This window comes from Podarcis erhardii, assembly GCF_964252035.2.
Source record: "Podarcis erhardii genome assembly, chromosome: 3".
NCBI classification, from domain to species: domain Eukaryota; kingdom Metazoa; phylum Chordata; class Lepidosauria; order Squamata; family Lacertidae; genus Podarcis; species Podarcis erhardii.
The window spans coordinates 52,156,017-52,180,769 of record NC_138507.1 but is presented as its reverse complement, the minus strand read 5'-3'; the positions used below and the strand labels follow the sequence as shown (position 1 = coordinate 52,180,769).

Sequence of the window (24,753 nt, the reverse complement as noted above, 5' to 3'; positions counted from 1 at the left end):
TTCCCTCCTCCGTGATTGCTTTGAAGCAGGAAAGTAGGAGAGGAGCTACTTACACAAGTGTAAGCTGCTCCCCTCCCACTTTCCTGCTTCAAAGCAATCACGGAGGAGGGAATCCGCTGCAGCCGTCAGCAGCGGAGGATCCATGGTCCCCTTCCTTCCCGCCTCCGTAGTTGCTTTGAAGCAGGAAAGTGGGAGAGGAGCTGCTTACACGAGTGTAAGCTGCTCCCCTCCCACATTGCCGCTTCAAAGGGAGCCCGGGAGGAGGGAATCTGCTGCAGCTTCCCCCACCTCCCACAGAAGCCGCACACTCTTTAAAGGGGCTGCGCGGCTTCTCCTGGCTTTTCTGCGGGAAAAGCCCGCAGGAGCCGCGCAGCCTTTAAAGAAGGTGCTGCTCTTGGGGGCTTTTCCCCGAGGAGGGAGAAGGGACTGATGCGGCCAGTCAGTCCCTTCTCCCTCCTGGGGAAAAGCCCGCAAGAGCGCACGAAGCTTGTGTGCGGCTCTTGGGGGCTTTTCCCGCCTGCCTCCCCCCTGCATTCGCTCCATAGGACGCACACACATTTCCCCTCCTAAATAGCAAGGGAAAAAGTGCGTCCTATGGTGCGAAAAATACGGTAATAGACAACTGTGAAATATTGTGAGAACCAGTCATAGTTCAGCTACTCAGTGGTGATATAGATCTGCAAACAAAACAAATATAAGATCCTGTTGTGCATCTCATACAGGAAACAAATGTTACCAGGAAGCCAGCCTTTCCTCAGGGGCCCATGACAGTAATTCTGCTTCCATGGAGAAAGGAGCCAGTGTTCTAAGGCTGCTGATCCCAGGAGTTGGAAACTGATGAGTATCAAACCTTAAGGATGTGATGCTAAATATTTCCAGGGCGCTGGATTAGAGAATTGCCTAGCAGACCATTGAATGGCATTCTATTACTTGAAAAGATCATCCAAGAGTTGTTTGCAAAACATACTTGCATTTGTGTATGTGTATTTTAAATAGCAGTTGCAACACCTTCCCACCCAGATCTGGCATCAACAGAGGCTTCCTTCTGATTTGTGTGCATGCATGTGCAGTTTTCTTTGGGATCATGAAGAAGAAGGTGAAAGGTTATCCCCCTTTTTTTACCTGCATTGCAGACCCGGCCCAGATTAGGGATTCTGTGGTTTGCACAGAAATCTAAGCATGCATTTAACATAATATGTTCCTTGGTCCTCAGAGAGATGGTTACAGAAAATGAGAATCTTTGTGTAAGAAGGCACAATAGGAAACCTTTAGAGACCTACCTTTCATCTACATGATTTCATGCTGAGCATACATTTTCTGGTTGTGGTTGAATACTTGTAGTGTGCAGGATCCGATCATTAGGGACATAGGGACATGAGTTGTGGTTAACATGTTGAATGTATGGTGACCTGCTTGCTTCCATAGGTGATGAACATTACTTGCAGGCTAGAAAAGCTGGCAGTGTGTGGGAAGAGATTGTGGAGTGGAATTCAACTCTTTGCTATGGAGATCATTCAGTCAGCATAAGTATTTCTGCCTGCCCAACAGAACAGTCTTCCTCCCTCCCACCACATACTGTTCTGGGAGTTTTCACTGACCCTCCAGAATGGTTTTGGGAGAGGTGGGGAGGTAAAGCCCCATTGTGCTAGTGGGAATTCTTGTGCTGTTTTCCATTAATGGAACTGGGTTGTTGAATCCAGCCCATAGTCATGTTTTCCTGGAACCATATTTTTGGGGAAGGCACATGTTTGATGTATAGATGTCAGGACCGAGTTGTTGCTGGCGATCCCAGATGAGTGAGATGGTGCCCAGGACTAAAAGTGAGACTATTGAAATCTGTATGTAGCTCTCCCATGTGGTGAGCTGCTGAACTGCATGCTGCACCATCTACATCTGGAGTAAAAATGTCGGGCCAGCAGGCCAAATCTGGCCCTCTAGGTCTCCCCATTTGGCCTGTGACATGGTTTTCCCTAATCCATGCCCACTTGTGCCACACCTAGAGACACAGGTAGAGATGCAGCTGCAGAAAGTAGGATTGAATGCTGAATGTCAGTTGATGAGAAGGGAATTCAGTTAGCTTGATTCAGGAGAGCCTGTGCGTTCCTGATGGGACCTGGCTGGCATGCTCAGGCCTTACCAAAAGCCTGATTGGGCAGTGTTTCCCCACCTCACACCTGTGGGCCAACTTTGACAGGTAGGTGGTCACCGCACCTTTCAATCACCATTTTGAAAGCAGACGATTGGCCTGTGAAGGTGGGGAAAACAAAGAGCTGAGCCATGGAGCCAAAAAGTTTCCCCATATCTGATCTATACCAGGCACATCCAGCATCCAACAGGTTGCGATCCACCATCCAATATAAAAAACTGGCAGTGATCTACCACACTCTCCCATTGTCATTCGTCAACTTAAACATGTTCTATTTAGCTGGGGAAACCGAGCCAGATGGGTGCAGAAAATGAAAAGGAAGTAAAGTTTGTTATAAGACTGTCTAGCTCAAAACAGCTTTTGTTAGAGCTCTGCATATTAACTTGCTATCAGAAACATCAATTTAAAATGTTTTATGGGTGCAGCTCAGTGGGGCTCATTTTTGGTTTGCTTCCTTGTGTTCATTCCACCCCAGCAAATACTGTGGGTTATGTTTCTCCTTCAATGTTCGGTCCTGTGGCAAAAGACTGTATCCGTAAAGAAGACAAAGAAAACTATGTTAATCTCTTGGCTTTGTCCTTGGTACCATGTTGATATTTAGTTTGCCAACATTTTATGGACATTGTTTGTATCATCTAGATATAATAAGTCCTTCAGGGAATATTTATAATAGGCATTTTTAGAGTGCTGCTCTTAAATAGAGCTGCTGGTTGTGTCTTAACAATTTGCTATTCAAAACAGCATGCACAGACGGTGAAAAAATATCACTATTATTTGTATAATATAGTGGTACTATTGTAAAAAGTCTGGAATTCACAGAATCCTTGATTTAAAATTAGCTTCTTTTTCAGTTACTTTCATTTTTACAGAACAATTGCTACAACGTATTATTATTTTTTTGGGGGGGGGAATCTTATTTTTTGTTCTTTACCACTTGTTCTCCCAAAATAGTATCTTTTGAGGTATTCCCAACTCAACCGCAACAAAGACTAAAACAAATTAACCTCTGTAAATAGTCATGTCACATTCTTGCCCTTCTCCTTCCTGCCCACCCTTCAAACCTTCTGTTTCACTTGAAGATTCATACATGTTTCATTTAACCTAAAGCCACTAAGTTCAGTCAGATGGGCAGTTACATGCGTGTACTTTAACCGTCACATATATTTGAAAGTTGTTATAAGTTAGCAAATGCACGCATGCATGCATTCTCAGCATATCGAGAGTGTTGTGTAGAAAAGAGTACTTCTCCGGGTTATTTATTACTTCTATTAAATACACTCATCAGAATACCTAAAAAGTATCAGCATGCATTATAAATGTGGAATTATACATTTCAAGCCTCTAAGGGCCAAACTTAGCAAGATTCATGATTGGATCTCTGGTTTCATTACCAGAGCTCCCCACTCCCATTAGAATGGGACCACAGTATGGGGGGGTTACCCTTCTCCATCACTATATTACCAATGTAAATCTGCCACAGGTGGGAAACCTTAGCACACTGTCTCATCACCATATTCACTTCATGAAACTGATTGGCTCATATCATTTTCTGAAGGAGAGAGAACCTTAAACGTCTCCGAAGACACAGAAGCAGCAGCAGACTGGAGTAGCAATGACAGCTAAGCAGCACCAAAAAGTGAATATTATCAGCAGTTAGAGCTTTGCGGGAATGATTTGTGGAGTCGCAAAGCACTGCACTGACTCAAATAAATTAAAAGGGCTAGATGGTTAGGGAATTCCCCAACCATTTATCCCTTTTGTATTTCCCCTGCTTGTTGGATCACCTGCCTTCAAGAAAGAGCCGAATTAAACAGATGTTAGAGATCAGTGATCAGATCTTCCATTTTAAAAAATATCACTTAAAATGCAGCTATGTTCTGGAATTCAGTGATATTCATTGCATGGTAGGCTGTCTACCCATCAATAGAAAACAATCACTCCAGTACAGTTCATTCCATCACCTGAAAGTGAACCTAGACACCACGCCAAGCAGTCTTCCTTCCCTGTCTGAGTGTCTTTTCTCAGCCTTTAGGCTCGGGTTCTTGGATTGTTGGCACTCAGTGCAGAGTAACTTTGGAACCACCTACTGCACAAGGCCTTGTTGTTATCAGAGGTTAATTTTCCATCTAGATCCAGAGCGGTCCAGCTGACAACCCAGAGAATGGACAGTGCCAATTAGCTTCCATGGGCAATACATGCCAAAGATCATGGCCACCATTCTTTTCTCTCATACCAATCAGTTGCTTTTGAATCATCTGCAAATTACTAGGCCAAAGTTAACAGTCAAAATGTTTTCAATACAGAACACTACCCTAGCCAGGTCACCCATACATAGGTTGCTACTCAGATTATGTAAATACTGTTATTTGTTCAATGGTCTAGAGCAAACTGAGCCCAACTGAAAGTTCAGTTCTCAAAAGTTAATATGTACTAGCAGACACTGACAGTAGGAAAGTGCAAAACATTAATTCTGCCGCTTTAGCACAGATCTTGTTTGATAGTAGTAATTCTTTATTTCAGTAGCTCCGATTCCTTTTCAGTACTCAATCCCTTTTCACCTGTTTATAAAAGAATTTAATATTCCACTTAGAGTATGCAGAAGAGCTGTCCCCAAATCTGCTGCTATCATTATAAAATACTAATTGGGATGGGACATCCATTTTTGAAAGTTCAGGTATCTGGATCTTTGTGTGGGCAATACCATCTCTGTTGATCATATCAGGTTATACTGTACTTCTTTTAAAAACTAAACTGTGAAACAATTTCCCTATATTTCAGTCTATACTTAACTGCCACTTTGGTTTTGTTCCAGTAGTGCTACCTCAATGGTGTGATTTGTATGAAGTTTCAACTAGGGTCATGTAACATTGACCACTGGTTTCAATTTTAGTAAAATACACAGACACATCACTACATTATTCACAAGGTGAGCATGGCCAGGATAAACATCTTGAAATCCGGTGTATCATGTTTACTCATTCCTTTTTATTATATTTTAATAATTAAAAAGTGCACATTTTTTAATTGCTAGGCTCTCCCACAATCAATAATAGAAGAAGCACAATGTCCTGTTACTTTACTTATTAAAATTAACCATTAAACGCCACATGGCATTTGGGAGTGAAGGTTCTACAGATGCATAATTTGCTGTTTAAATTCACTTTGTGCACCTGACTTCAAAAAGTGACTTCCATTTTGTAATAAACAAAAATCTGCCCTTATTCCTTTATGGGGGACACAAGATAACTTATAGAGCCCTTTGTAGGTTCTCCTTCGGTTGGAGAAAATAACAGAGGCCAACCAGAGAATATTGAGAAGCAAAGCAGCTCGTAAGCCTGATCTTTATTGAACTGTTGCAACAGGGTGCTCCCCTCACATGCAGGGAAGGAGGAGGACCCAGAACAAAGGTGTGCCCGCCCTTATATAGACATTTTAAATTGCCCACCCTGGAGTCCAAGACCACCCCCAGAAACATCATACATACATCACAGAAGGGGTGTAGCTCAAGACCACCCCCCAGATACATCATACCTACATCGCAGAAAGGGGTGTAGCTCAAGACCACCCCCCAGATACATCATACCTACATCACAGAAAGGGCGGTCTACAACAGAAATCTGAGTGCGTTGTTTATCTCCTGTATGGCAGGTTACCTGTTAATGGTTACTTGATTGGATACCCTGGGGAGCCTGGCCAGCCTTTTGTAATGATAAATACTTAGTTCCTGAGCCAGGTCACAGGCTCACCTTATTCATACACAGACATACCCTTAAGACAGAATTTGTGAATGAAAAGACAACGAGGAGGCTTTTCCATTTTCCTTCAACCTTGCAGAGAAATATTTGAGGTCAATTTGGGAGGGACAAAATGGTTTCAGGACTTTTTCTCTGGGGTTTCAGACATGTGGTTTATATATGCAGTTACGAACATTTAAATTTTATATATCTAAGACCTTAAATTTTTTATTTCAATAGTCAGTGAGAGACACTGGGCAAACTACTAGCTAGATGAGAGGTGGGCATGGGCAACTCGTGGCCGCCTACAGGTCACATTGCAGTCCTTGGCTACCTCACCAAGTCCCCTAGCAGCAGTCATACTAAGAGCTTTACAAAGGTGCCAGGGCTGGGGAAATTGTGGCTTTCCAGTTGTTACTCGATAGCAACTCACACCACCTCTGAGGGTTGGTCATGTTGGTTGAGGCAGTTTGGACTTGGAGTTCAACAACATCTGGAGGGCTAGAGGCTCGTCTCTGCTCTAGACAATGCACTCTATAGTTGGGCAGTAGGGAATTCTTGAGCATATTAAAGATACTGGAACTTGTACAAAATAGTGATGCTGCCATCTTGAAAAAAGGCGAGGCCATTTTAGGTATGCTTCATATATGCACACTTTGGGTAGTAAGGTGAGGTGAGCCAAGTTCACATTATTTGAGAGGCTTTTTAAAGTTTAATTGTTATTATACTCTCCTGACGTAAAGGGACAGCTATAGTTGCCCATTACCCACAGCTACACATTGCATGCAGCAGGGAACATTTGAACTTTCAATGTGTAAAATATCCCATTTTCACCCCACCCCTGGTAATCAGGATGTTTTGGATAATGGGTGTGCCAAATTTCACTTTTTCTTGTGGAAGCATGCTAACAATTTTGATCCTCTCTTGAATTAATGGCTTAGTAAGCCAAGTGCCTTTTTGTATGCTCATGAATCATTTTCTACGGATTGTTTTGATATAGTGGCACGCTCCAATAGTTAACTGCTTTTGTTTGCATGTGAATGATTTAAAAAAACAAAAACAAAAACCAGCAGTACCCAGAGGATAACATTTTTCTCATGGGAAGGTCGTATCTCTAAAGAATTATATCCTAGATAAGCTCAGGAACAGTAAAGGCTACTGAATGCTAGCATTCTGTTGGCCATTGTTTCCCTTATCATTTAATCAGTTGTGTTCCTCTTATTCAAAGCTGCAGACAGTTTTACTTATGTGTGGTTTTTGCTGGCTCCTTTCTGGCCTTCACACTAAAGAATTGATTGCCCCTGCATGCATTAAAGCAGCTCCAAAGTTCTTACGGTTTGATTTCTGTTTGATGTTGAATTATTTTTATTCTTCAAGAACATGATAGTTTGTCTGAGCACTTTTGGCTCTTGCTCTTGTTGCCTCTCAGAGATGTATTCGTTGCATTACACCCACTAGCCGGAGGAAAGAAAACATGATCATTTACATGTTTACTGCTCTAAGGAATTTGCCTTAAATTATAACACCTATGCTACTTTTGCAGCAGATGGTTCCAGTTTATTATTGTTGACCTTGTACATTCTACATTTACACCTTTACTACACAGTCAGACCCCATAGTTCACACTCAGCAGGGATCTGTTTGTTCAGTTTTTATTGCTGATAATTTAAACATGAGATTCCAAATCTAACCTTTTGTTTCTATAGCAACTAAACATGGGCTGATCAGTACTATCATTTTCTTTAACAGCTGGCATCTTCTGTTCACTGTAAGCTGAGTTTTAAAAGTATAAGATCTTTAAACTAGGTGTTAACTGGCCCAGAGGTGTTGACGTAATTAGGAAGCACATATACCATTATAAGAGATCTGATAGGTAATTTTGAACCATGAATTCTCATGTTTTCATTGGAATGAATGCCAGTGTCCTAAGCGGAGGCATGCCCTTGAGATGTCCTTGGATTTGCTGAACGCATGCGTCTTTTCTGACGTTAGTGTTGGAGATCTTAATGCTGTCTTTGGCTTATAATGTTTGCTGCATTTTCTTATGGATAACAACAACTACATACTTTCTTTCTTCAGTCATATATATGCCTACATAAGCTTTTTAGTCGTCTTATACATGCATATATTTAGACCAGGCAAATGGCTGGACACGTGAAGAATGAATTCGTGTACAGGAGCGTGCATGCAAGCCCCACTCCCAGCATCTGATGTGAGTCATTCCGCCCACTCAGTCCCTGACTGTGCATGTTGTTCTACTCATGTTCAAGCAAATACAAGTAAAAATACCCTGCAGACTTTTCTTGTACACCCCTGCTCCCTACCCACAGTTTTAGTCTACATGTATTCAGGTGGATGCGCAAACACACTCTTTCATTTGCTAATATGATTCTTCCATACTAATTCCTTAAAATACTCAACACCATAAAATGGTCTAATGTATTTACTTCAACTTCACATGTAAGTAAAGTTTCTTGAATTCTTCTGGAGGGGAAAAAACAGTAAGGAACAAATCAATCAATCTCCAAAGGTGTTTTCATCAAAGCAATTATGATTCTATGTTTCTAAGTAGATTCAAATGAGATTCAAAATTGCCCAAGACTTTCCACCTAGTGCTGGAGGACCTGTTTTCAAACTCTACTAACAATATAAAGTTTATGTATAGTGCTTCTCAAATGATATTCTGTAAACATCTGTCCAGTATTCATAGCGAAATGGTATTATGTTGGTTGGTTTATTGGAAGGAAGGAAGGAAAAAGTAGAAGGTGCATTAGGAGGATCTGCCAAACTTAGTGGAATAACAAGAGAAGGAGGGAAGAGCTTAAACTGTCACTTGTATAATTTGGTAAAATAGGATAAGGAAAAGCTGGGAGATAGAGAGGGACATAAGGTGGTTTTCACTGATGGTTGTACTCAGAAACAGACCTGCAAGCTTCATAGCTGTTTCACAGATATAGCTCATGCTGTTGTGCTCAATTCATTTTCTTCCTACGTCATCTTAGATTGCTATTGAACCAAAACCTACCTCATAGTATGCATTGACAGATTTCACAATTATATTTTATGCAGTTTTATTTCATTTTGTTCAGGATATTTGCTTGAAACCTACAAAATTTATGGGAGTTGCAATTATTTCTAATCTAAACAGCAGATTTAACTGTGTTGCTGATATTCGGTCTTATTAGTTCCAAATAGCAAATGTGGTACAAAAGTTGGAACTGCTCCAGTTGGTACCTTTTGCTTCCCCGCCTTCCTGGTTTACAGCCATGGGCAACAGCAGCGGGGAAAGACAGGCCATTGCAGCAACAGGCCAGTATTGTGATTATTTGAAACTCTGTTTTGCATAATGTAAAACAGAGTAATTTAAAATAGTTCATGAACTATTTGCTCGCATACAATTTAAAACGGTATTTCAAAGAGGAAAAGTGATCATGATCTGAGTACTTTAAACTTCAAGTACACAGAAGACTTAATTTTATGTGGATTTAACAGCTAGTCAGCAGAATATTTTACCTTTTTTTCAGAAACCAGCAAATATTCTGGTAATGGGAGAAGGTCCTGAAAGAGGAAGAGTTAAAATTGGTGAGTATTCATTACATTTCTAATGCAAATTGTTGCAACTGCTTTTATTAAGGTTGTAATCTAATGACTGCTGAAGGGCCAAAGATTATCATGGCTATGAATCCTGGAAGACCTGCTCCATGACTTGGAGGTCTTTTTCCACCTGGCCCTGACTGACTCCAGCTACAAAAGCTGAGGCTGCTGAAGGGGCCAGAGACAGTCTTGACTGTCACTTAGTGCAGACTCACGTCATCAAGCCTGAGCTTCCACAGCCGCTATCCGCCATGAACCACCATTGGCGGGATTGGCAGCAACAGCAGCAGCAATGTTTATACTCATGATAATATTTTATTTTATTGCTAATTATGCTGTTTTAAATGTGCATTTTATATACTGCATTAAATGTGTGTTCTGTAGCTGACTTCCTTTGTAATGTTTTATTTTGAAATCTTTAAGATAATTTTATAGTTTCTGTTAATTATGTTGCTTTGAAAGTATACTTTATATTTGACTTTATTCTGTAATGTTTTATTCTGCCACTCCCCTCTGAGGTTCAGCAGGCATAGGCATTGTCTAGTTCCCCCCATATTAATTGTACAGTGCACTGCAGCTTGCTTTCAAAGCTTTTGCTCTTGGTATAATAAAAATACTGTTTTGTTTTTCAGCTGATATGGGCTTTGCACGGTTATTCAACTCACCTCTTAAGCCACTTGCAGATCTGGATCCAGTTGTGGTGACGTTCTGGTACAGAGCCCCAGAATTGTTACTTGGTGCAAGGCACTACACAAAGGCCATTGGTAAGCAGGTGGCTAGACTTACCTTTTTAGTCTCCAGATGTATAGATATTAGGTTTTGCAATCTAGGGCTCCAGAATATGTCACTTCTAGGAAATTTCTGGTGCAAGTACGTTTCAGAAACAAGACATGGTCCCGTCAGTGAACATGTAAACTGCATGCACAATGGGCCGAGGGTGTTTTCTGCATGAATGTGTTTGTGCTGGCCCACCCACCCTTACTTTATAATCCAGCTGCCAGGCTTTTTCTGGTCTCTTCCAAGGATCTCTGGTGCCAAAGATTCTATGCTTCAAGCCATCTCTATCAAAAGGCCTTCCATAATTACAGGGGAAATGGCAGCATGTTCTCATTTACCCATCCTCTGAGCTAATCGCTGAAACATCTGAGAGTGGTGCCTCCAGTAGTTTAACAGTCTAAGAACTTTGTGTTAGTGCTGATGCAGATTTAAAAAGTGAGGTGTCTCTAATGGCCACTTAGTATTAATCTTGTATTTTCAATCACTGTTATCCCATTGAGTGAGCTGCCTGACATTCCTCCAGTACCATTATCTGCATCCATTACATCACTAGCACGTACTTTTCCATTTTTAGCTTCTGCATTTTGGCAGCCTTTAATATCCCAGATGTTCTGCCTTCAAATGTCATGTCCTTGGATTTTATGCTTTCATACTGCTATCTAGAAATGTGAAGATACAGGGGAAGAAAATAAGAGGGTGGGTCATGGCTGATGAGGCTGTACTCCACTGACATCTGGAGGGCCACAAGTTGGCCATCCCTTTAAAAAAAAATATTGACAAGATCACATCAGGGCTAAGAGAAATACCTGTATAGGATTCTAAACAAGCTATTAAATGGTAATATTTTCACTGATCAATTTGGTATTTGAGTTTGTTACTGAGGGTTCATATGATCAGCTGAAGTGTTCACTGACTGTGCTTCACCCATTCCACATATATCCATACATATACATGCTCTGTAGTTACAATGGCATGTTGCTTTGTTTGTACCATTGTATTATGGAATACAATGGGCATATTGTTTCTTTTGGTCACTTTCAGACCAATGCAGTGTCTTGAGATGCACGTTCTACTGCATGCAGTGGCTTTTGAAAGTTGCTTGTCTAGGTGTTCTGCATAATGCACTGTACCAGGAGTACAGGATGAAGCAATAGTGGAAAATACAAACAAACACCTTAAATAGTGGGATCCCAGCCTATCTAAATGATGGCTAAGCAGTTGGGTGGTTGGTCTTACTGTTATATAAAGCGCTATGGTTTCATTAGGGGCAGGGGAGTTCACAACCTCTAAAACTACGTATGTGTGTGTGTTTTAAGTGCTTCATGCAATAGGGGAAAGTGGATAAAGAGGAAGGAAGGTTTGTGATGATCTCAAACTAAACCCACAAAGCACATACATGTGGCCACAACCAAAGCTGGGGGCACTATGGGAGATACACTGCATTTTCCTAGATGTTAAATACAGCAGTTTGGTTGTGCCGAAAATGTGAAATCCCTGTAGCATGTGACACATCCAGAGAAAAATGCCCAAGGATATGTGTGATTAATTGAGAAAGTCAGAGAAGCTGTGGTACAACTGTGTTCCAAGATGTGTTATTGAAGGCCATGATAAGACATATAAATATACCAGGATAGTCATATGAAGGTTCATGGCAAGGAGGACAAGCAGCAGACATAATAACTATAATTGTTTATGTACCTCTTGAGTCCAGACTTGCCTCTAGCATGATGCACACTTTACAAAAAAAAGTTAATGAGTTAATCCTATAATGCTTTGCAGCTACAGTGCTTATTACATGCACATTCTTTCTGTGGTGTGATTCAAATCTCACGCTACAGCTTGAAATATATTTATATTAAATACCATTTGAATCTAAATTGCACAACCCTCCTAAGAGGACTTGCCTTATTTAGTAATAGCTTGTAGATTTATAAGCACTCCTTTTGAAGTTCAGCATGTAGGGAAAGGACAACCAATATATTTGCAGGGAATGTGTCATCTATAACTGTTCATTATGCGTGTGTGTGTGTGTGGCTAGATAGGTAGACCCATACATACCTATATGCCCTTCAGCGGAACTTCTAGGATGGCTTACAAAATCAAGATAATTAAAGTACAGCAAACATGTTAAAGCAGAAAATGTATTAAAATACATTTAAAAGCCTGGGAGAACGAAAGCACATTTGCTTGGCGCCAGAAGAATAACAATACTGATGCCAGACAAGCCTATCTGGGAGTGAGTTCAAGAAACAGAACAACATCACCGAAAAGGCTCTCTGGTGGCCACGTGCATTACCTGGCAGGGCACCTAGAGGACAGCTTCTTCGGAAGAATGGAAGGAGCCTCCGTGTATGGACAACTCGCTTATGAGAGCAGGCATTCCTTCAGGTGCCTGGGTTGTAAGCCATACAAAGCTTGAAAGGTAGTCACCGGCACTTTGACTCGTACTTGGGAACAGCCTGGAAGACAGTGAACTTATTGCAATAACTGGTGAGATATGTGCCCAACAACCAATCCTGATCAACATCCTGGCAGCTGCATTTTCAACTGACTGGAATTGCCAAACAGTCTTCAAAGGCAGTCCAACGTACCACGCATTATGGTAGACAATCCTAGATGTTTCTCAAGGATGGATAGCTAAAGCTGAGCCTGGCACAGCAGCCTAAGCAGATGAAAGGCACTCCTTGCCACTATCTGAGCTTCCATTGACAAAGCTGGAGCCAGGAGCACGCCCAAACTCGGTGTTTTACCCTTTTAAGGGGAGTACAACAACATTTCTTAGACGAGACGAACCACCTACTTATGGAACCTTTGTCCTGTTAGGATTGACTTTGATTATTGGCTCTCATCCAAACCATTTTTCTCAAGTGGAGTCTATCCTTTTGAAATTTTGGGGCTTTCTCCAAAACATTTTCTGGTACCTAATACATCTGAACTTTGTCTTCTGACACCACCTGCACATAGAACAGTAGCATTTCTGAGAATGTTGTGTTGGGGGTCCTGGATTTCAGCATCCTACCCAGCAACTTAATTTGCTTCCAGGATTTCATGGCTACATTTTCCGACTTCACGGGGGCCAACGTGCATTGTGAGTGCTCACTATACTATCTCACCATGCAGTCAACTCATCCATCACAAACCCATCTTTCTGCATTCCTGTTGACTGAATCATGCTTTCCCAGAGCCCACCTCTTCCCACTCCTGGAGCATATCCTTAGTTGGAGAGGATATCAGCTTGTTAAAGAAATAAGTGTGTTGCTCAAAGTCAGGCAAGGATTTGGAATCACCCACACTTTCCCCCTCCCCTTCTCCTTCCAAGGATGATATTTTTAACCTAGATCTGTGCACAAAAGAGCTGATTCAAAAATAAGAATACTGCAAATGTGCCTTCAGCAACTAGTGGAAACAGTGGAAAAGTTCAAGGCTGATAGAAGCAAGGTGGAAGTAAGGGTGGTGATGATAGATGCCACCCAGTGAAACACCACCACACCTGTGCAAAATCCTGCCCAAATGCTGCACTTCAGTCGCATAACACGCAGTTTTATATCTGATTTTCTTCTCCTATTGTATTATCTGTGGATGTGTGAACACCACAAAAAGAGAAGAAAGAGACACAAGCAGAGTCAAATCCATATTGAACTCCAGTAGGGATGAGCCCTTCGTATATCTGAAGAGTGATTCTAGCTTTTCCTTATTATTCATAGTGGTTTTTAAACCGAGGACTCAATTTTTTAATATGTAGAATTATATAACAGATGTACAGAATAAATATTGCTGTAAACAGCCAATGGAGTGATTTTGCAATATGGTACATGAAGCCTGAGACCAAAATGTCATGCTCTTAAAAAACTAAGTGTACAATCCAGCCAAAATTACATGTTCCCAAGTCAAATTTGTTTTTGGTGGAACAGATCAAAGCATGTGCTTAGCTCTCCTGTTGAAAACAATAGAACTTGGCAGTGACTAACTCTAGGTAGATTATGCCCAAAGTATATAACTAAGAGACCTTAATAATCACTGTGGTAAAAGCGATTTCATTGTGGTATGAGTGTGGACAAATTTCCTTCCTCAGTGCGTTGAGTTTTATTTATGTTGAATGGTGACTGTGTACCTGGTAAAATTCTAGAATAATTTAACACGAGAAGTAATTTCAGTATCTGTAAAACAATATATGTGTCCTTTATTTTTGCATATGTTTCAGGCAAGAATACATCAGAACAGTAAATAAATGAATGCCCTGAAAATGCTGAAAGCATGATCCCAAGAATTGTGATTTTGTAACTCTGTCAGCTCTCTTGCTATGTTAAGTGCTCCTCGAAATGGCAGTGTTTTCATTCTAAATTTATGATTAAACTTAAAGCAAATAACCCTTCTTTATTATCTTAATGCTTAACTGGTGCAAGCCATGATTAGTTAGTTGCTAGATTTTTTTTATATATAAATGCTCCTATTAAAGTTCAAAGAAAGCTCAAAAATAATTTAGTGCTCACCTGAAAGTCCTCATGAGAAATCTGGAGTTGAAATTTTGGATGGGAAAACCAAACACCTCCAGAAAATTGGGGGGAGGGGAAAGGATTGAGTGCTAATTTCTGAAGCTTTTTTCTGGCAGTCACTGGCTAGCAGCTGCTATCCCCCCCCAAAAAAAGCCCTTGGATGTGGGGAACACTACATGATGATATTGTGTCTCTCCTGGGGGATTTGGGCAGGAGGTGTGGCAATGGCAGACGCATTAATAAAGCTAGGAATAGTGAGGCCAAAATAATACAAGAGAATTTCTCTCTCCCTCTCAGAATACTATAGATTTGGGACAAATAAAGGAAAGTCTTCACACAACATAGATTTATTTAAATGACTGCTAGAAAATGGTGCTGGCAGCAGCTGATTGCCCCTGGCTAAGAGTGGAATCCTCTACCTGTTAACCCAGGAAAGTCCCACTGGGTTCAATAAGGATTGCTCACCGTGTGCAAGTACGAGTATGTTTTAATGAGGGTTAAACAAATTCATGGAGGATAGTTCTTTGAACAACTCCCAGTCATGATAGCTAAATGTCACCTCTGTACTCTGATGCTGCGTACTTCTGAATGCCCATTGCTGTGGGACATACGATAGGGGTAAGAGTGTTACTCTCATGCACAGCACGTGAGTTTTCTAGACAGTGACTGTAGCTTCCAATTCTACAAGCTCTCTTGTCATCTTTGACACTCCTGCTGGCCCTTCAGGGGGACAATCGCAGCAGTATGTTTCAGCTCCTCCACACCCTTCCCCAGCACAACTCAACCAGTCTCCTTTCAACCAGAAATGCCCTGAGCTAATTTTATATAAATAGAAACTTCTTCATGTGACTGTCATGAAAGTACCTTTGGGCCAAATAATTTGTTTGATTCTTCATCATTATATGCACCCTCCCCATCTAACCCACCCTAAACAACCTCCTTTGGGAAATTCCAAAATGAGGGTTGATAATCATTGCTGGCATTCATAATTTGGTTGAAGAAGTTTGAAATGTTGCAGAAAATTCCTACTTGAGTTTGTTCAAATGTCTTTTTAGATAGTCAACAAAATAGCTTTTGTTTGTCATCAGACATAATAGTTTTTCTGCTTTGAATTAGTTCTGTACAATATCTGATTATGAAAGTATGTACTGTATTCATGTGGAATTTACAGGGCATTTTGTTTCATTTAGTTGCATCACAACTATGCCATTTTTGTTTATCCATGTTTGCTATATATTTCATCACATCATTTTGTGATGAACATTAGAAGTATCTTACTTCAGTGAAAAAATAAATGAGGATACCTAGATTGCATATGTGATCTTCTTTCCTAGATATATGGGCCATTGGCTGCATATTTGCTGAGCTATTGACTTCAGAACCTATCTTCCACTGTCGTCAGGAAGACATCAAAACAAGCAATCCTTTTCATCATGATCAACTTGATCGCATATTCAGTGTAATGGGATTTCCTGCAGGTAATTTAATGTTACGAAGGAGCCCCATGCAAAATCCTTTATTTGATTTCGGACCACTCCCAATAAATTAGAGTCTTATATTACCAGGGAGTAAAAATGCATTATTTTGTGAACAGTATATTTTCTTATCCTTCAATAAGTTTTCAAATTGCTTTTTCTTGTCAAAGATAAAGACTGGGAAGACATTAGGAAGATGCCAGAATATCCTACACTTCAAAAGGACTTTAGGAGAACAACGTAAGTGCTATGTATCATTGACTAATGGCAATTATGCTTCTAAAATATTATTCTTAGGACCAACTTTTTATTGACTTCATTTATATGTAACACGTTGCTTAGTACAAGGGTAGTCAACAATTGTGCTCTCTACGTATTGTTGGACTGCAACTTCCTCATCCTTGACTACTAGCCATGCTGCCTGGGGCTGAGGACTCCATGTAGTTACTCTAGGCAGAGTAGTATGAGTCTGTATGATGACGAGCCTTCAATATTCATTCTTCTGTTTTTATGTTTTTTCTGTATCCTGGTTTAAGCTTCAATTGCTACTGTTTATATTTTGTATTATTTATGTTGTTTTGTGGTATTTTTAGCTTCCTTGAACCTCAGTTAAAAATGGGATATCAATTAATCAGATTGATAAATGTAGGAATTTTGTGACAAGTCAGTCACCCCTGCATTTGTTGTAACATATCCCATACCCAATAAATACCAATACCTTTTACCTCACATCCCATAATAAAACATACTGCCATATCCATGTTTACATGTTTGAATAAAGAAAAGTGATATTCATGACACACAAACAAAATACCACCACCTGACTTGCAGTACATCATTTGTCTCGGTAAATTAAAAAAACTCAGAAAGTGTTATTTGGAATGTAAATTACTACATACATTTCTATGTTTTTGTTAATGTGTTACTCTTTTGAAACATGTTTTTCCATTGGGTTTTTCAGGTATGCCAATAGTAGCCTCATAAAATATATGGAAAAACACAAAGTTAAGCCTGATAGCAAAGTATTTCTTTTGGTAAGTTACGCTGCCCATCTTATAGTGCTGTTGAAGACTGCTTATTTTGTAAAATAATAAGCACAGTTCCACATATGTCTGTTCAAAAATAAATTCCTGTAGAGTTCATTTGGTCTTCCTCCCAGGAAATCTCTGTATTGGATTACAGGCGTCCCTTTTTCTGACAGAAAATGAGGATAAAGATGCACGGATTTGAGTACTGAATACTTTTAAAAATCTGTTTTCTGTTTTTTTATTTTTGGTGTTCTTAATGTTACTGGCCTGACTGACTACCGTATTTTTCGCTCTATAACACGCACCTGACCATAACACGCACATCGTTTTTAGAGGAGGAAAACAAGGGAAAAAACATTCTGAATGAAACAGTGGATGTATCATTTTTGTGCTTCATGCTGTGGCCACAGACATGTGATCTGATGGTGAATTTGGGGTGACCCAATGCAAAAATCCTGAGAATCCCTGTGGATCCATGCTTTGTAACCACATTTTTGCACCATTGCAGCCCTACGCAACAGTGGGTGCGTGATTTTTGGGGGGGGGCAGGCTGTAGCCATGGACATGCTATGTGATCTGATGGTGAATTTGGGGTGACCCAATGCAAAGATCCTGAGGATCCATGTAGATCCATGCTTTGTAACCACATTTTTGCACCATTGCAGCCCCAGGCAACAGTGGGTGCGTGATTTTGGGGGGGCAGGCTGTAGCCGTGGACATGCTATGTGATCTGATGGTGAATTTGAGGTGACCCAATGCAAAGATCCTGAGGATCCATGTGGATCCATGCTTTGTAACCACGTTTTTGCACCATTGCAGCCCTGTTTTTGCATCAGATCATTGCTATGTGATCTGATGGTGAATTTGGGGTGACCCAATGCAAAGATCCTGAGGATCCATGTGGATCCGTGCTTTGTAACCACGTTTTAAGTGGGGAGGGAAGGAAAAATATAAAAGGGACAAGGAGCACGAGAGGGGTGTGCGGAGAAGCAGCTGGCTAAGAATGCAGGAGAGGGGTTTAAAGGGGGGGGAAGGAAGGCAAAAGTCCACCCACCCACCCCAGCCAGCCCCCCCCCCTCATCTGCATGTTTTCCGCTGCCTGCCGAGTCCCCAGACGCAGCAGCAGCAGCAGCACCGGACCACGGAGAGGGAGCACGGAGAGGAATTAGAAGGAAGGACCTCTCTCAGCTTGCCTGGAGGGGAGGGGATTTCACTGCTCTTTGTTCCGTTTGAGCAAACAGCAACTGAAACAGAACAGGGTGGGCAGTAAGACCCTGAGGCAGAATGCAGGAAAGCAGCAGCCTCCTCTCCTCCGTGACGGCGCAATATGATTTTTGCCATGCACTTGGGACAAACGGCTCCAGGGACCACACATTCGCTCAATAACACGCACAGACATTTCCCCTTACTTTTTAGGAGAAAAAATCTGCGTGTTATAGAGGGAAAAATACGGTATTTTTTCAATTAGCCCTAAAGTTTTAGGACTGACTAAAAATTAACGAGCCACCAGTTCCAAATGTCATCATCCAAGAGTAAAGAAACTCAAATGTGTCATTGCTGGTTGCCCTACTGAATATTAGTTCTTGTGGGATTCCCAGAAGCATTTGGATGGCCACTGTAGGGAACGAGATGCTAGACGAGATAGACTTTTGTTCTGAACTTTTTATGACATCTTATTGTAGACACAGGAGAGACAACTAAGTTTCTTCTCCTGAAAAGTCTTTTTTTCTGAATTACAAATGATATAAATTGAGGGTGTAACCACATGTATTAACCACAATTTTTGTGTTACTATAAAGATAAGCAGCATTCTTTCTGTGTATGAAATCCTAAGTTTTTCTTTGATTTAGTTACCATTTAATACTTGGTATTTTGGCATATAACCCAGTGAGTGCTATTCATATAAACTTACTTTCTCTAATATTGTGCTACACAGCTTCAAAAACTTCTCACTATGGATCCTACAAAAAGAATTACCTCAGAGCAAGCTTTGCAGGATCCCTACTTCCAAGAGGACCCACTGCCTACGTCAGAGTATGTCTCTCTGCTAACCTTTTCCTTCTTTAGAGCTTTCCCCTTCTTGTTAACGGTAAATTTGGCTATCTGTGTGCCCTTTGAATATATAAAAATAAATAGGTCTAAATAGTTCACAAGGCAGACTTTTTGTTTGGCTATATCCCTGAAACACCTACTTACGTACCAAGTGAAAGTATGCTTTCTCCATTCAGTAAGGAATAGCTGAGTGCAAGGGATAAAAAAAGAAAAACTTACATTTGATCACTTGCCTTTTCCAGGAGACAGTCAGCTTGATGATGCAGTTCACTAAATGGACAGAGATTTCCCTATGAGTTATCAAATTTAGTAAAAGTGAAGAGAACTTGCAAACATTATTTACAGGTTTTTCCTCTGAACATAAACTTTATTTTTATACAGCACAGTCAATGGTACAGTCCTACTCTGAAGTAAGTCCCATTGAGTTCAATGAGACATACTTCCCATAGTTTCTTGGTTTGGTTGGGAGCCATAGCAGAGCATGACTGGAAAAAAAAGCATTCTATCAGTTCCTGTAGTGGGCTTTCTTTAAGCCTATTTGTAGCATGGAGGACCCCTGGAAAAGACCCTGATGTTGGGAAAGATTGAGGGCACAAGGAGAAGGGGACAACAGAGGACGAGATGGATGGACAGTGTTCTCAAAGCTACCAGCATGAGTTTGGCCAAACTGCGGGAGGCAGTGGAAGACAGAAGTGCCTGGCGTGCTCTGGTCCATGGGCTCACGAAGAGTTGGACACGACTGAACGACTAAACAACAAAGCATGGAGGAAATTTTTAAATATAATGCATTTTTTCAAGCCTAAGTGTTGGGGCAATGCAACCTTCTTGAACAATGCAGCTGCAGTGGAAAGTTGACCCTTCACCCCTAAACTGTGGTTAATATTAACTGTAGCTTGAAACACAGTAGCTTATGAACCATGGTTTGAAGTGGACCTGCTCCAAACTATGGTTAAGATTAAACACAGCTTTGTCAGATTTGACCAATATGAAAAGCTGCGGTTAAGAAAAAATGGAAGTGAATGTTCCCAAATTTCTCACAGCCACACCACTGGAGAAGAACATGTAAGCCCAGAGTGAAATGAGGGTCATTTCCATCATGATAAAACACAGTTTATGATGACATCCCAACATGACCAATGAGGTAGCTAAAAATGAACTAAAAAAAATTCCAACGTTTTCACATCCATGCCTGGCAAGGTGTGCGTGTTGTGAAATTCATTAGCCAAAGCTTGTTCATGGAACACTAAACTGTAATTTTGTATTATTTCCAAATGAAGTCTTTAAGATTGTAGTACTTTTAAATAAATGCAAGATTGAAGGATAACACCCTCAATGTTTTCTTTCTCTGCCTCAGTGTTTTTGCTGGCTGCCAGATTCCTTACCCAAAACGAGAATTTCTCAATGAGGATGAACCTGAGGAGAAGGGGGATAAGGTATAGTTCAAAGATTACTCAACTAACAGTAAAGAAGAAGAAAATATAGTTCTTTGGCAGAAACACTGACAGAACACAGGGGGTTGTATCAGACACACATTCCTGGTCAAGACTATCCCAGCACAGTGTCATGGGACATTTCTAAAATATGTAGCATTTTCACGCCTGATCCTTTACAGGGGCATGGGTTGATTTATCTTGAACAGCTAATTTAGTAACACATGGCTGGAGGAAGCAAGAGAGGATGCTTTTGGCTCTAATCATCTGATGAGGATATCTTTCAGTTGATGAGAAATTTCCCTCCAGCCCTTTATGCCCTATATTCTGGGTAGCAGAGGGCCTTGACTTGGGTGGTTTTTTGTTTAAGTGTTTTCATTGATTTTCCATTTACAAAAACACATACAACAAGAGGACTTTGGTGTCCACAGACCTTCATAAAATAAAGAATGCAGAGTTGACACAAATTAAATTAGTCCATAAGATTCCATATTCTTCTATATGTTTGGGGTGGCTTCTTTGCACAATCCTCCTGCCACATATATTCAATGAAGGGCTGCTCAGTGTTGTAAAACGAGAAGGGAACTGATTTTCCCTTAGCAGCATTCCCGTAAAGGCTAGTTTTTTTAGCCAGTGCTATTGTCCATACTCTTGGCTTACCCAAATTTGATGTTTAGAGCTCCAGGAGACCCCCAGCATTTGGCTATTTCCAATCACATAGCCACAAGCAGAAAGAGTAGGAGGTTCTTGTGACATGATGAAGCATCCAGCATCCCCAACAGCTAGTTTAGGATATGCATGTTTGGTCATATATTTTCAAAACAGTTTTTCAACTCTCAGGCCTTAGGTGAAGCTAATTCTTGTTACAAGAATTCCCACCCCCCTAGGTCTAAAATGGCCTTTAATCATTTCAGGTGTTAACAAAAGCAAATAAACCAATTTCCCTTTTACCCCTGGTTCACAGGGCTACATTTCAGTCAGCTACTTTGATCTTTGGCCAAGAGCACATTCCTTTGGCCATAAACCTGATGAACAATTGCAAACTGTAGTCCTGGCTGGTTGGTCCCACTGAATAGTGACATGTCCTCTTTTGCAATAAAAGCACAAACATGGTTTCAATTGTAACTTCTCGCAGTGGTAAAACAGTTTTGTATCCTTGGTGGTGGAAATTCCTTTTGCTTTGTGTTGCCTTTTGTTCAGCCTTCTGATTATAAACAATGAAACCCTTTTATTACACTGAGAGACATGGGAAAAGAAATTGACACCAAAGCTTCTTTTGTTTTTTAGTGGCTGTTTAATTCTTACTTTCTCACTATTAACCCCACTTACTTTATGATATGTAATGCTATGGAAATCCTACAAAAATTGGGCTCAGGTGTTACAAGGGAAGAGGTTGAAGAGTGAGCTAGTTTGCCTCTAAGATGCTCTTGCTGTGCTGGAGGGTGAAGCACAGGATGGGGCGGAACAACAGGAGGAAGAGGCAGGTCAGGCAAGTGCAAGGCCATCTGCTTCCCCACCCTCTTCTGCACCTCTGTGTCCCAGAACCAGGAGGGAATTGAAAAGGAATGAGCAATGGAAGCTTCTATGCAGGCATAGCCTCTGAGGAAGGTACATAAACTGGTGGGGGGAGGGTTCCCCTATTACGGCAGCTGCTCCATAGGGCTCAGACCTCAGAATAGCTGCCTAGATGCTAGATTGGTGCGCGTAGGTCTCCAGAACTGTAGAAACGACTATATTATCATTGACTTTAACTACAGTTAACTACAGTTAACTATAGAGTTAACTACAGTATCTGCCATGTGCATTCCCTTGGCTGTGAAGCACCCTTGACAACAGTATATAAACAATATTCATAGCCAGTACAGTCTTGTGTACTGAAGAAATTGCTAAAACATACTCATTCAAACTCTGGCTTTCCCTCCCATGTTCAATCTCGTAGAATCAACAGCAGCAGAACCAACATCAGCAACAAACAGCACCTCAGCAGCAAGCAGCACCTCAGCAGCAGCAGAACAGCACCCAGACAAATGGAACTACAGGGGGAGGTGGAGCAGGAGGTGGCGGTACTGGGGCAGGTCTCCAGCATAGCCAGGACTCCAGCCTCAACCAGGTGCCTCCAAATAAGAAACCACGCATAGGGCCTTCAGGCACTAATTCAGGCGGGCCTGTCATACCTTCGGATTATCAGGTACGGTTTTTGTTCATTTGGTTCATGCTGTAGCGCCAGTTTCAGAAGCTGATAAATATTGCCCTTTGTCACATCTGAGCCATGTGGTGAACTTTTAGGCTGCAGCAGAGATGGAGAACTCTCCAAATGTTGTTGGACTCCAACTCCGACCCAAGATGCCCAGTGGTCAGGTATGATAGGAATTATCATCCATCAACATCTGAAGGACCACAGATTTCCCACCCATCTGCACCAAAGCAGTCATGCACCCAGATCAGGTCACTGTGCAGTTTGTTGGTCGTTTTCCTACATCCTTTAACAGCAGCCTAACACATGTGAATTAAGGAGGTGAATTCCACCCCCGCCCCCGTTATGCTGGGAAAGCGTTGTCTGCTAAATTTCAATATTGTTGAGCCTGGAGGGTATGAAAGAGATAGCAGCCTTACATCCAAATTGCTGCATTGAGGACAAGGATTCAATCAGCTCATCAAAGGCTGACAGTGATCAACAATTTGGGGATATGTTGTAAGACACTCATATGACCTAGTTTAGTGCATATTCACATAGGGTTATGTGAATCATCTCTAGCAGACAGCTAAATCCACATGACCTTTTTGAGGCGTAATTGCAACAACAGTCATATGATAGCATCATCATACAAAACTGGTAGCGTATATTAGCTTTCATGGATAATGGTCTTTTCATTAAGTGAACATTGTACCTTTAGATGTATTCGAAAATTTATGGCTGAGCTGCCAGTGCATGCATTCCTGGAATCAGACTGCAGGAAAGACATTGAAATGTCACTCAAACGCTGCTTGAAGAATTTGGATATCTGCTTTGATACCCAGGCCAATTATTCATTCTCTATTTTGGAATCATCTATAAATTTACATTAATCCCAGTTGGTGCCACAGAATTTGTTTTGTTCTGCTTCCTCCATAGAAGGTTTGGTAGGACATTTTACTCTCAAAAACAGAAAAATAAATGGTGAAGAGCAGTTATTTCGTTGAAAGGTTAGATTTAATATGAAGATCTTATGAATTTCCCTCCTATATTTATGTAGAATACTAATATCATTAAGCCTTCTCATTTTTATGTTAAGTTAACTGGAGGTAAGGAAAGGATCTGCCTTAATAGCTGGTTATTTCAATACAGTTTCAAAACATGCATAAGTTGCCAGTGCAGTTTGGAGGGGATAGGAGAAATAATATTTCAGATTTATTGTAACATCTCCTGTTACCCTATTCTGCCTTGCCATGCTTGCTGAGCACGTGATTTAAGATACCCAGTTAAGCTTACCAGACATATAATGCTACCTATCCAAGCTGAATACAGAAAGTTTATAGGACCCTTGGAAGAATATTGTCCCAAGTCTGATGTCCTGTGTTCCGCTTGTTGAGTCATCAGTTGTGCTGATCTTGGCTGAACGTTTATATGGTTTCCCAAGCATGCTAGGCTGCTCTGAACAAGTGGGTTATATACAGTAGTGCTTGCCATCTTGAAGAAAGTAAATTAGAAAAAGTAGGCTTTGAAAACCACACTGAAAAAGATTAATATTGGAAACTTTTTTAAAAAAATACTACTGTATATCATTTAAGTAACTAAACCAGTATAAATTTACAGAATAATTATACTTCTCATTCCAATATTAAATAAACAGGAACTGGTTTTGTATGCATTTGTTATCTTTATAGCCCTTTCTCATTCTTATTCCCTTCTGCCTTTTGCCATATTTTAAGACTTCCATTAATGGAAGGAAATTCCTTATTCTTGCAGCACACAACAGTTCCATCACAAGATTGATATTTGAGACATAACTCTTCATTTCTGAATGTTTAGTCATACTCGTAGTAT

General features: G+C 40.8%; 2 protein-coding genes and 1 long non-coding RNA gene across 3 annotated transcripts in view; 1 reads left to right on the top strand and 2 right to left on the bottom strand.

Annotated features, from left to right (window-relative positions):
* The window catches only part of CDK19 (cyclin dependent kinase 19), an 85,191-nt gene that overhangs the window by 53,800 nt on the left and 6,638 nt on the right, over nucleotides 1-24,753 (top strand). The window contains 8 exon segments of the mRNA XM_081857191.1: nucleotides 9,405-9,462; nucleotides 10,107-10,238; nucleotides 16,079-16,222; nucleotides 16,390-16,459; nucleotides 17,181-17,253; nucleotides 19,184-19,281; nucleotides 20,654-20,732; nucleotides 22,669-22,917. Of these exon segments, the coding sequence (XP_081713317.1) occupies nucleotides 9,405-9,462; nucleotides 10,107-10,238; nucleotides 16,079-16,222; nucleotides 16,390-16,459; nucleotides 17,181-17,253; nucleotides 19,184-19,281; nucleotides 20,654-20,732; nucleotides 22,669-22,917 (903 nt within the window).
* Nucleotides 5,455-9,396, bottom strand: LOC309339428. Its single transcript, XR_014155339.1, has 2 exons — nucleotides 5,730-9,396; nucleotides 5,455-5,677 (listed from the first exon to the last, which is right to left on the bottom strand). It is a non-coding gene; the product is annotated as an uncharacterized lncRNA (long non-coding RNA).
* Nucleotides 10,246-24,753, bottom strand: part of LOC309339332 (uncharacterized protein) — a 55,084-nt gene continuing 40,576 nt past the window's right edge. Inside the window, exon 3 of the mRNA XM_081857555.1 lies at nucleotides 10,246-10,910. Coding sequence (XP_081713681.1) covers nucleotides 10,899-10,910 — 12 coding nt within the window. The 3' untranslated portion in view covers nucleotides 10,246-10,898. The remainder of the gene's footprint in view (nucleotides 10,911-24,753) is intronic.